The sequence below is a fragment of the Macrotis lagotis genome, chromosome 6 (assembly GCF_037893015.1).
Source record: "Macrotis lagotis isolate mMagLag1 chromosome 6, bilby.v1.9.chrom.fasta, whole genome shotgun sequence".
In the NCBI taxonomy this organism is placed as follows: Eukaryota; Metazoa; Chordata; class Mammalia; order Peramelemorphia; family Peramelidae; genus Macrotis; species Macrotis lagotis.
In genome coordinates, this window is record NC_133663.1 from 89067163 (window position 1) to 89080241 (window position 13079).

General features: G+C 34.8%; 1 protein-coding gene across 4 annotated transcripts in view; it reads left to right on the forward strand.

Annotated features, from left to right (window-relative positions):
• ALS2 (alsin Rho guanine nucleotide exchange factor ALS2) overlaps positions 1–13079 on the forward strand; it is a 72185-nt gene that overhangs the window by 33378 nt on the left and 25728 nt on the right. For 3 of the 4 annotated variants that reach the window (XM_074191640.1, XM_074191641.1, XM_074191639.1), the window contains exons 14-16: positions 78–206; positions 11947–12017; positions 12600–12666. In XM_074191640.1, the coding sequence (XP_074047741.1) occupies positions 78–206; positions 11947–12017; positions 12600–12666 (267 nt within the window). The remainder of the gene's footprint in view (positions 1–77; positions 207–11946; positions 12018–12599; positions 12667–13079) is intronic. The other variant, XM_074191643.1, reaches the window with a different exon arrangement.

The following is a 13079-nucleotide window of genomic DNA, read 5'->3' on the forward strand; positions in this document are numbered from 1 at the left end:
ATATGTTTGTAGGTTATATTTAAATCTTTTCAAATTTTCCTGAAGCATATTGTTTTGCATTTTTATTGTTATCACAGGATTCCTTGAGGAAGCCAGAACGTAGGCTAATTTGTGAGAGTAGTAATCGAGCTTTGTCTCTACAACATGCTGGTAGATTCTCTGTGAATTGGTTCATTCTCTTTAATGATTCTTTGGTCCATGCCCAGGTAAGCCAAATTCCTAATCTCTTAAAACACATTCCAATAGATTGAATACCATGCCTTATCTTAATTTATATAAATGGTTTGGTTTTTCTAAAAATCTATAGCTTCTATTGCCAAAAACTGTAGATTAATTAAATGATCATAGAAAACTAATTACGTTTGGTATTTATATGTTAGACTAGATTTTGGGTAACTGGCTCCAGTATATAACTGCTTCCTATTCTCACCTAAGCTCTTAATGTTCTCCAAACCTTTTCTCCTTCCTGATTGATTTTCTTATTCTTTTTCCAAACCATTTCTTCTTTTCTCAAGTACCCATGTCACTTACAACCTTATCCTTATCAGCAGAGATCTCACCTCCTACTTCCCTTGAAAAATGAGTTTCATCCACAATGCAACTCTTCTCTCCAGTTCTGTATTTCAAATCAGCTCAATAGTATCTCCAACTCCTCTTCTTCCCTCTCAGATTGTGGCCCTTCTTCTTTCCAATTCCTACTGTGCTTTTGATCCTATGCTTACTTTATTCCTCAAGAACTTCCCCTTCAATTATCTTCCTCTTTTTTGTAATTGTCAGTCTTTTCCATTTTTCCTTTCAGTCTCTTCTGATCCACTCCTTCCCTACTGCTTACAAATATGCCCAAATATCCCTTGTTACTTTTTGGTTTAAGTTTTCTTGTTCTGAACTTAAACACACCCCAAAATGCATTTCCATACACAGCAGAACACAAAAGAAGATTGCATTTGAAACTGAATTTTCATTTCATTCCTCCTGCTTTTTAAAAATTATTTTAAATATTTTTAAAAATTCATTGTTATATTTAAAACTGGCCTGTCTCCTTCTTTTCCGTGCATTTTAAAATGTTTTGATGACCCTCTCTAGAAGGAATATCCCAATAGCTTTACCTCATCTTCCCCTAACTAAAAATGATAGTGGGTGTGGGAAATCCCTTCTAGCAAATAAGCATAGTCAGAGAATAAATCCACACAGTGGGATGTACGAAAAATTTGTCTCCTTTGGCACCCAAGAGGAAGTGAATAAAATATTTCATCATTTATCCTCTGGAGAAGTAGTTGGGTTTTGCTTTGATTAGAGTTCTTAAATGTTTCAAAGTTGTCTTGCTCGACATTGTTACCCTAGAGTAAATTGTTCTCCTTGTTCTACTCCTTTCAGTTCATGCTTACTTCTTCACTTCACACTTTCACGATTCTCTGAAATTTCCTTCATTTCCTACAGTGCAAGAATACTCCATTGCATGCATTTATCATTAGTATAGCCATTCCCCATTTGATGGACATCCCCCTTGGTTTCTAGTTCTTTGCTTTTCTTTTTTCCTTTTAATTTTCTCTTCAAGATTAGGAAGTTTAATTTTGCTTACTATCCTCCCAGGTAGTACTCTCTCTTAACTCTCTCCTTCTGCCTATTCCTGCCTGTTTCCCCGTTGAATTTTGTATATGTATGCATGCATGTGGATATGGATGAGTTTAATTGCTCTTTTTTTCTGAAAAGAGGGAGGTTTGTCTGAAACTTGCCCCTGCTACTCTATCTTTCATGTTTACATACCCATCCTCCATACTCCAGTTATGAGAAATAGCAAGTTTCACCCCCTTCTTCCTCCTTTCTGCATTAATGTAATCCTTTTACACCTTTTCTTCTCTTTTTTTCCCCCCCTATAGCCTTCAGAATTAAACCAATCTATAGCCCCCCCACTTCCTTTTTTTTTTTTTTTAAGGTTTTTGAAAGGCAAACGGGGTTAAGTGGCTTGCCCAAGGCCACACAGCTAGGTAATTATTAAGTGTCTGAGACTGGATTTGAACCCAGGTACTCCTGCCTCCAGGGCCAGTGCTTTATCCACTGTGCCACCTAGCCACCCCAAGACTTCCTTTTTTTGCCCATTTAACTCAATACCCTTTAAAGACAAAAGATTTCTTAAAGAGACACATTTCTTCTATTTGAATGTTAACATTGCCATCATCATATAGCCCCTTTCAGTTGCTCCAATTTATCCTTCTAGGTTTTTCTTTTCTTACCCTTCTAGGTAGTTTTCTCTTGTTCGCATTCATTGTGAACTGAGCCATTTAGATGTTGCAGTGTGTAGAGCACTGACTCTCAAGTCAGGAGGACCTGAATTTATATTTAACTTCAGATGCTTACTGGATCTGTGACCTTGAACAAGTCACTTAACCCCAATTGCGTCGCATCCAAGTCCACCTCTAGTCATCTTAATTCATATCTGGGCGCTGGAGGAGAAAGTGAGGCTGGTGACTTAGCACAACACCTCCTCACTTAAATCCAGTTCATATGCTTGTCTTGGCATCACCTCCCTGATGTCATGGTCTTCTTCGAAAATGAAGGACAGCATTAAAAATTAGCCGGTATTTTATACTTTTCATCAGGAGTGCTTGAAAGTCCTCTTCCGTTTAAAATCCTATTAAAAGGTTATGTTCTGCTTTGTAGAGCAAGTTTTTCCTTAATTGTAAAACTTATCTCTTGTTTGTTGTGTGATAAATTGTGTTCCAAGATAATAGAAACTGATATGTTTTGTTTGATCTAAACTATGATTCCTTAGCACTTGAACTTTTTTGGAACTATCTTTTCCAGGTCATTTGTCTTTAATAACAGATTCATGGTATTTTCTACTTTTTTCAACCTTTTGATTTTTTTCTACTTCTTGCTCTTATAGTAATTGATTTTTCTTTGGTCCATACTAATTTTCAAAGCTTCTATCACTTGGGTAAGTCCAGTTCTTTCCTCTATAGCTTTTAGTTCATATTTGAGCTATTATTTCATTTCTTCTAATTGTGTCCATATGGGAAATCCATTTTTTCTTCAGTATTTGTGTTTGGAGTTCTTATGGAGTAACTCTCTTTGTAAGTTGAATTTTAAAGTATTTATAAAGGATCTACAACAGTGCTTTATTATGGTCAGTGCCTGCTTCAGTTTATTTATATCTCCAGCTTACTTCCTGAATTCAGTCTTTGTGCCAGAGCCCCTTTCAGCTTCCAGATCTTCTGGGCCTTTCATGGCATCTCAAGACAGAGTACTAGGGTACTTGGAGTCCCATGACCTGGGGAGGTTTCTATCATAGTGCAGCTGAAACTATGTTTTGTCACTGACTGCAGTTGGAGATCTTTACTCCTGTAGCCTCTAGATACAGAGCCTTCCAGGTTACATTATTTTGGTCCGATCTCTGGTTATGCTGGAAGAGCAACTACTTTATTTAATTCCCATGATCTTCTGGCTGCATTTCTGGAGTGAAAGAAATCTTTTTTTTTTTAATTTTTCACTTTATTTCTTGATCCATCTTTCCACATGGCATGACTTTAGGTTTTTTGCTAGAGTAAGTAGGTATGTTAGAGCTAGGTTGTGTTTCCTCAACCCTCTTTGCCACAAGCTAATCTCTCCCTTTCTTAAAAAAACATAAAACCTTAACTACTGTCTTTTATGCTGTCTCCATTTAAAGCCAAAAGAAAATTTTGTCTGTACTTGTTGCTTCTCTATTCAATTTGCACTCCCTTCTAAACTCTGTGCAGTCTTGCTTCTAGCCTCATTACTCAACTGAAACTGTTCCATCCTCCACACAGCTGCCAAATTGATATTCCTACATCCTAGTTCTCTGATATCCTACTCCACAAACTCTAGTGGCTCCCTCTTGTTTCTAGGATAAAATGCACGCTCATCTGTTGTTTGACTTTTAAAGTCTTTCACAATCTGACTTCAACAGACCTTTGTTTATTATATTGCTCTTCAACAATTGCTCTTCAGCACCCATTCTGAATTCTAACCAGATTGACTTGTTTGCTGTTTCCCAAACATCAGCTGTTGTCATTGGGAAATAATTAATAAAATGCATAAGGATACAGTAGACACGCATATTGTGAATATGTACTTTTCTAAGTCAATAGACAACCCACAGGGGATCCATATGTTTGGTTTAGTGGCCCCATTTTAATTTATGTTTGCTAGACATGATGTTCCATCTCATATGTTTGCACCTTTATATGGGATGTTCCCTAGAAAATCTGAGTTTCCATCAAGGTTCCACTCAGCTGTGCTGCAATTGAAAACTGACACACAAGGTTCCAGACCTGTTTAATTTCTTGGTACAACTAATAAAACTAAGAAAAGAAGTCTTTAGCTTCTCAGTGAGTGAAAGAGATCCCAAATGAAAGCCCAGATAATTTTTACAGATAGAAGAAGCATTCAAAAAAATTGAAAGCAGTATCATGGGGAAAACAATATGATTGGCAGGACATCAGGTTTGTTAGCAACCACCCATTCCTTCTTACTGCTCATTGATTGTGTGCATCTGCAGGGTTAGTTAGTATGGATAACATACCAGATTTTCTTGAAGGATGGCTAGTGGGATAAAGATAACAGGTTTCTTTTAATTAAAGTAATTTATAACAAAACTGAACTTTTAAACTTTACTCAGAGAGGAATATTGAATGAACTTCTGAACTTAACTCAAAAACAAAGAAATCTAACTATTGGTGGTTGGTACTGAATAGAATCTATTACAGAAAGCAATTAATTTGTTTTTCTTAATCTCCTCCTTTTACACATGAGAATCATGTCCTTCCTGGATCACTTACCTATAAGCTAATGCTATGAGATTTTTAACATAGTCATTATTAGCCATAAGTTTTTCTAGCACTTCTAAAATGGGTGTTTTTTTTTAATTATCAGATAGATAACATTTGAAAGCTGTGTGTTTGTGTGTGTGTGTAATATCCTCATTCTTAAAGAAAATAGTGCAATCTTGTTTTCTCAAAGTTTACTACATTTTAAAAAAAACCTTTGCTTGTCTTACTAGAAAATATTTTCATCTTTATATTTTTATTTTAATTCCTCCCTTAGGAGGAGGATGTTATCCTCAGCTATTTTATATTTGTATGTGTATATATGTGTATAGTTGTTTTTTTAAATATAAAACAATGGTGTTAAGTGACTGGCCCAAGGTCACACAGCTAGGCCGTTATTAAGTGTCTGAGGCCGCATTTGAACTCAGGTCCTCCTGACTCCAGGGCTGATGTTCTATACACTGCGCCACCTAGCTACCTCATGTAGTTGTTTATAGATAGATAGATAGATAGATTTATCACTATTTGCTGAGGTGGGGCAAACTCAAGAACTCATTTACTTAGTTGCTTGGGGTATGTATTTGACTACCAATTTAGAGTGAAAACAGTAAAGTCTTTCATTTTTATCATTTTAGTAACTCAGAGGTGTGGTAGTATTGCAACAAGAGTCATTGTATTAAAAAAATTATAGTTTTACCTGCCATGGGTAGAGAGTTTTGCTATAAAAGGAAGGAAAGAGATGGCTGTAACAATATCAAAGCTAGTTTTCCAGACCTCAGTCTAAGGGCAAAGAATGATTTCACATAGGGGTAATAGGATACAGTGTCCTTAGTTCTGTTTAATTTCAGGTACAGCTAATAGATACTGTGAGGAACCAGCAATAAAGCCACAAGGTTTCATTCATTCATTTATTTATTGGCAAAAGATATTGGGGGGGGTTAAGTGACTTGCCCAGGGTCACACAGGTAATTTTTAAGTGCCTGACTGCATTTGAACTCAGATCCTCTTGACTCCAGGTCCAGTGCTATATCTACTTTGCTATCTAGCTGCCTATCTGTCTTATTCTTAGGGTATCATAGATAGTCTCAGGATTACTTAAATGGGAAACTATCCTATTCAAAAATGGAAATATCACAATGAGTAAACTGAGTCAAAAGGTTTCTACCTTTGGCTATGGCAATGTCATCCACTCAACTTTCCTAGACACACACATCCACCTGTAGCAGTTCTTGTATCACACTCCCTTTGAGGAGTTTGTTGCATTTCTCCCAAGTAGTAGATTACTGATATATATAACGGTGCTTCTCAAATCTGTACCTAAATTCAAAACTCAAAACAAAATCAAATTATAGTACTGCGAGAATTTGCCTCAAATAGCGTATAGCTTAGTTTATTTTCCAGATCTTTTTTCTCTTTTTTTAATCACTGTATATCCTTTCTTCTCCAGTTAAAACTCATCCAAAAATTATTCTTTAGAAATTGAGAAAACAATTACATTCTGGAATTCCACATAGTGAATAGATAGTACAGACTATAGTATGCTCTCAAACTAATAGATACTTATAAGGCAAATTAAAATAGTCTTTTGCTACTAAGTTGGTCCAAAGATGTATCTTCATTCCATATTCTTTGTTTCATAATTTTCACAAGTGATAGCCAAATAATCTGAGATGAAACTATCTTTACTAAAAGCAAGCTTATAAATCATACCCCCACCCTTTGTAGTAGAGGGATCCCAGATTCTTAGTGAACTAATTCATTATTTTAGAATTTCACAACATTTAGCAAGTTTTACAGGATTGATAATGTTTTGTAATCTTGCCCTAGCAGATGGTCCCAAGGAAACTGGCAAGTTTACAAATAAGGAGATTTTACAAAAATCTTACTCTCTTTGTACTTTGTATTATACTACCACATAGTAAATTATTCTTCTCTTTTAAAATATGCCTAATATTTATTTAAGTATTTAAGTTAAATAGGTTTTAATATCGTAACAGTAGCCTCTAATAACTTCATTAATTTCATAGTATTCGGATTAAAAGGAGATATAATTGGATTACCTTCTTAACAGCTTTTCTTATGTAATGCTTCCCTAAAAATTACAGCACAAGAAAATTTTAAAATGCAATAATAACTTATATAATTTCATATGCAATATCATGTATTTAAAATATGAAATAAAAAGTATTGCCTGGTGCAAATGGAATCAAATCAGTTGATTGCATTTACATGTTATCTTACATGGAACATCATTCCTTTTTATCACCTAATTTAAAACCTAATATAGTTACTCAGTATAGAGCATTGCATTCAATCGAAAAAATAACAATTGTTAACATTTGCATAATGCTTACCATATGCTAGGCACTGTGTTAAGCATTCACAATCATTATATTATTTTGATCCTTGCAACAAGTCCAGGAAATGAGTCATCTTTTCTCTAACGGATCAGATGACAGAGGTAAATAGAGGTAAGGAAATTTGCTTAAGATCATACACTTAGCAAATTTCTGAGGGTAGATTTTGACTCAGGTTCTTCTGAGCCAGAGTTGTTTTAATGCCAAATAGTAAATGTAGTTTGTACATTTTTTTGGTACAATTTACCATAATTATCCTATTCAGAACAAAATGTCATCCAAACCAAATTTGAATTTTTAATCACTAATGGTAACATTTAAAACTTCAAAAGAAATTTCCCAAAAACCATTAATTGGCAGTACTTAAAAATTCAGAGCCTATTATTAATTAGCTCTATTTCAAAGATTTGTGGTGACGTTCTCAGTTCCCCATAACTTTCTCTTTATTTTTTTTTTGTCCTGTAAAGAACCAAATCAGTTAATTCTGTTTTCTCAATCTAAACTACTCAAAGAGAATGTCCTCACATTTTCCAGATGCATCTACTATTTTCTGTAGGTTATTTTTTTAAAAAACCAGAGGATGTCTGTGTGATGGCCTCATTCCCATTCTCTCCTGCTTTTTAGAGTCCATGAGGATTTCATATTCTTCACATAACAAATAAATAAATAAAAATATCCTTATGATTGTTCTTTAAGGATAGAATTTTAGTATACTGATTTCAAATAATTTCATGCTGCAAATGCATTACTATAGTTTCTATATCATAAGTAATAATCACAAAACATTTCTCATATCCTTAATTCAAGAGATCAGAAATTCCCACAAACCTCTCTTTCCAGAACTTCAGATTCCTTTTACTTTCAGACCTATTTGCTTAACTGTTTTTCTCTTCCTTTCTCTATAATCTCTCCAGTGGACATTTTGATTAAAGCTCTTTAAAATTGGATCTTTCTTATTCTTTTTCCATATCTTGATTGAACCTTTCCCATTCTCTCAGTTCCTCTAGGCTTCATATCCCAGACTATCTATGGAGCTATTTTTCTCTTATAAATTTTTATAAATCTTTATATTTTCTCTTATAAATGAAGTTATTTCTCTTATAAATTTCCTTATACATCAATTTACTTGCTAAATTTTTAATTCTTGAATTGCATAATCTCTTTCAACTCAGATAACTTAGCTAATTTGCTCAAATATTTCAAACTAGCTTCACTCCTGCTTATTCTCTAATAGGTGAAATTACTTCCTTAACTAGAATGATATATCTATTACATCCAGTAAGGCAAGAGAGGTTTGTGCTATTGGCTTTTAACCTCAGCTGCAAACCTCCAAAAATCCATTAAGCTATTTTTAGCAGTCATAGAAAACTTTGAATCATAATGTGAAGTTTACAATAAAGAGATTATATTTCAGTTATAAATCCCAATTATAATGCTACTTAACAACTTTTCCTTAAGTGGGAATTCAGTCAGACAAGGTAGCAGAGGTAGTGGCACCTAGAGGCCTAAGAGAGCTATACAAGTTATATACCTTGTCTGTGAGAGGCTCAAAAGAGACTGAATAAGGCAGGAAGCCTTTAGTGGCTTATCCTTTCTATTGAATCACAGGAGAGGATCTAGATCCCTTAGTTAACTGTTTACAAATATCTAGTCTATTCATATAACAGGTTCTGTTATTTCATTCACAAAAATAACACAAAGTAGTTTTCCAAATTAAGTTTTATTTGCATTCAAGTTGCTTCCTAAAATAAACTGCTTTCCATGGGCAAGAAGCAAGACTATGCTTAAAATTCAAACTGTAAACTGGCTTTCAGATTTATTCCAAACAGACTTCCCCTTCTCTAACCTGCAGTTTTGTAATATAGGGTAGCTGAGGAATGTAGACTGTAGTTGGAGCTTGTCAAGGTGTGTTGTGGAGTAGGGTAGAGATGTTGGTTCAGCTTTTTCCCTTGTTTTGTTCTTTCCCTCATATGTATATATAGTAATGCCCTTAAGTTCATCATGCCACCTAGGGCAGAAAACTTAGATATAACACTTAACTCTTGGCAAGGATTGATTAACACAGAGAGTTAATATTTTCTGCTTTACATGATTTGAGTGAATCTTACCTCATATCCCACCTAGCATTTCTACTTTGTTATAAAAATATGTAGAACTTTCATTTTTTCCTTGACAAATTATTCAAAATCTACTCCAATTAATATTCATACTTGAATCATGAAGTCTAATATTTGTTGTTCAGTCATTTCAACCATTTCCAATTCTTCATGACTTCATTTGGGATTTTCTTGGCAAAGATAATTGTCATTTACTTGGAGTCTAACAGAATTTACAGCAAAATTTCTAATTACAAAACATACTAATTCAGAAAATGCTTTTCTAATTTCCTTTGTACTCCACTTTAATTTGTAAAACTCCCAAATATCTAATTCAACGTTTTGTTTGTTTGTTTTTTAGGTTTTTGCAAGGCAAATGGGGTTAAGTGGCTTGCCCAAGGCCACACAGCTAGGTGATTATTAAGTGTCTGAGACCGGATTTGAACCCAGGTACTCCAGACTCCAGGGCTGGTGCTTTATCCACTACGCCACCTAGCGCCCCCATAATTCAACGTTCTAACACAAGCTTTTCTCATTTTCTAAAGAAGGAAATGTTAAAAATAAGCAGTACTTAAGCACCAGATAAATTTAAACTGAAAAATGTTTGTTTTTTTCTTTACCCCCAATTCGAATTTCACTGATAATATTTTCAAACTAACTTTGGTTCTCTTTTTTTCTCTAAGCAGTGAAATTATCTTCCCCCTTGCACTAAAACAATAAATCTATCACTTTCTGGGAATTGAGTTATTAAAGATATAAATGTTGTTTCCCTGAAACTTTCACAGTTCTAATCTTATTTTACCTTAAGACAAAATCTGCAGAGAGTTATGAAACTCTAAAACACTTCAGCATTTTTAAAAAGATTCAACTAGGGGCAGCTAGGTGGCACAGTGGATAAACCACCAGCCATGGAGTCAGGAATACCTGGGTTCAAATCCGGTCTCAGACACTTGATAATCACCTAGCTGTGTGGCCTTGGGCAAGCCACTTAACCCCATTTGCCTTGCAAAAAAACCTAAAAAAAAAAAAAGATTCAACTCATGTGGGAAATTCACAGTAGAGAAATAAGTCACAGATTTAGTTTCTAATTAGTTTATGATATACTATAATTTTCTGCAGACAGGGAGCAACCCCCCCCCCAATCTGTGTCTCTTTTCTACCTTCTAACTTGCCCAGAGTTAAAAAACAGAGAGACTTTGTTTCTGAAGAAGAAAGTTTTTCCTTTCTTCTTCAATTGGCCAGACCTCAGAAAAAAAAAAAACAGCTATAGTTTGACTTATAAAACAAATGTGATAAGGTAGTCACAAGAACACTGTTACTTAAAAACTGGTATTCACAAATAGAAGATAATTTTCAGGTCAGATTTAGGACTCTTCTTTCATATATTAAATTAATTTTGCTTTTTGTTTAGTTACCCTATTTTCCAACTAGGAATAATCCAAGCTTCCCCAACCTCCTTTCTAGAAAGTAACACTTAGTCTGTACTCACCAATTAATAGCAAGACACACAAGACAACCTGAATAGCGATCAATAACAAATGCCTCCATCCCTGCTTCCAGGCTTCCCCAACCCCTTCTTAAATGACCATCATCTACATTCTGGGCGTGGGGAGGAGAGAAGGGTGCCTGGATTGTATAATTATCAGTTATTGTCAAACAATTGTACTAAACACAAACAACAGAAATCAGACAAGCAAAAGTTACAACTTCTGCTAGAGTTTGGGGTATCTTACCTTGACTCAGTAGATTTGGGATTTAGGGGCAAGTCAGATCTCTGGTGTAGTTTTCTATTTAGAAATCTATACCATTACCCCTCACCCTGTGAAAATTAAACCGTAGTGCTCTGCAGGGGAGTTCTCCTAAGACATTGCTCCAAGGATCAGCCTGCTTCTGCCAAGCCCTTCAGGATTGCCAATTGTCACTATTAAATTATGGTAAAAAGCACAAAGTTCTGAGCGTGTTCAGTTTGTTGTTAAAAGGGGTGATAAAATTAAAAAACTGCTCAGCAAGCCAAAAATACCTCAAATGAGGGGTAGGCAGACCATTTTTACAGTAGGAAAAGCATCTAAAAAAATATAAAAGGCAGCCACATGATTGCTGAGAAGGTCAGAGGCAGCATTGATATGGGGGATAATATGATTGGCAGGACATAAGTTATGCAGGACTAGCAACTACCCCTCCTTCCATCTTGTTGCTCATTGATGGTGTCCAGCTACAAGGTTAGTTAGTGGTGCATAATTAACAAACCAGATTTTCTTGAAGGACTACTAAGGGATTAGAGATAACAGGTTTCTTTTAATTAAAGTGATTTATAGGGAAATAGAACTTTTAAACTTAGTTCAGTCTGAACTTCTAAATCTGTGAACTTCTGATCTTAACTCAAAGATAGAGTAGTATGCCTTAAGCAGCTACACAGAATATTGGTGGTTGGTCCAGAATGGAATCAGTTATAAAATAAAATTAATTTTTTAGATGCTAACTGTGGTCTATTATATATTCTTCAATTATCTTATAATTACATTGTATATATTTTGATTTTTTTCTCCAAAGCAATATAAGTTCCCTGAGGCTAGTAACTTTTCATTCTGGCCATTGTAATAGTTGGCAGTGCCTATCAATATCATCTGGCCTAGCATGGTGCTCTGTAAATGCTTATTGAATGAATGAACCTATCAATCAACTCTATGATTTTGTCTTCTCCTTTTATAGTTCTCCACACACCATATTTTCCCCTTGTCTACTCTATGGGTGGAACCTATTTCAGAAGAAGTTGGTAGTGTGTAAGTAGTCTTCTTCCTCCCACATTTATTTTCTCTGTTGAAGAATTATTCAGCCATGTCTGACTCTTTTCGACCCCAATATGAGATTTTCTTGGCAAAGATAATGAAGTGATTTGTCATTACCTTCTCCAGCAAATTAAGGCAAAATTTAAGTGATTTGCCCAGAGTTACACAGCTAGAAAGTGTCTGAGTACAAATTTGAACTCAGCTTTTCCTGACTCTAGTCCAGGAACTCTATCACTGAGCCACCTAGGTGCTCTTTTCTTCTCTCTACCTAGTTCTGTCCTCTCTACTTAGCTCTAAAACTTAATTTCCTAAGATTTAATACAATAGATTACATTTGTAATTTGTATCAGGGAGCCTAGTAATAGAGAAGGTAAAAGATATTACTATAAGATCATAAAGGAATTTCCTTGGCATCCATAGTACCACATAGGAAATAAGATAACATTTTCTGCATTCTGTAAATAGATATAATGATAATGATGATGATGATGATAATGTCATAATAATGTCAAATTGAGTCCTTTAAGAGGATCAGATTGCCCTAAATTTTGCTGGTTCTACCTACTTTTTATTTAGGAATGGTTTAAAGATAACTACACCTGAAGAACAATTTATTCTTGTTTCATCAACACCACAGGAAAAAGTAAGTTCTTTGTTAACCATCCATTCATATGTTCCTGTTGCCAACCCAATCATTTGTTTTCCATTAAAAATGAAAAAAAGAATTGACTTGATTTTATGTGACTGTAATGATTGGATATACAGTGTCTTCTTTATACCTTCACTAAATTTCCATACTTCTAAAAGTTTTTGACGGTTGACTTTTTTTAGGGTTGTTTTTTTTTTTTTTGCAAGGCAAATGGGGTTAAGTGGCTTGCCCAAGGCCACACAGCTAGGTAAATTATTAAGTGTCTGAGGCCAGATTTATCCACTACACCACCTAGCCACCCCCGACAGCTGACTTTTAAAATGCAGTAATGAATGTCGTTATTCTGAATCACACAGTTCACATTTACAAAAGGCTTAAAAGATCGAAGCAGTTCTCATGCCAACAAA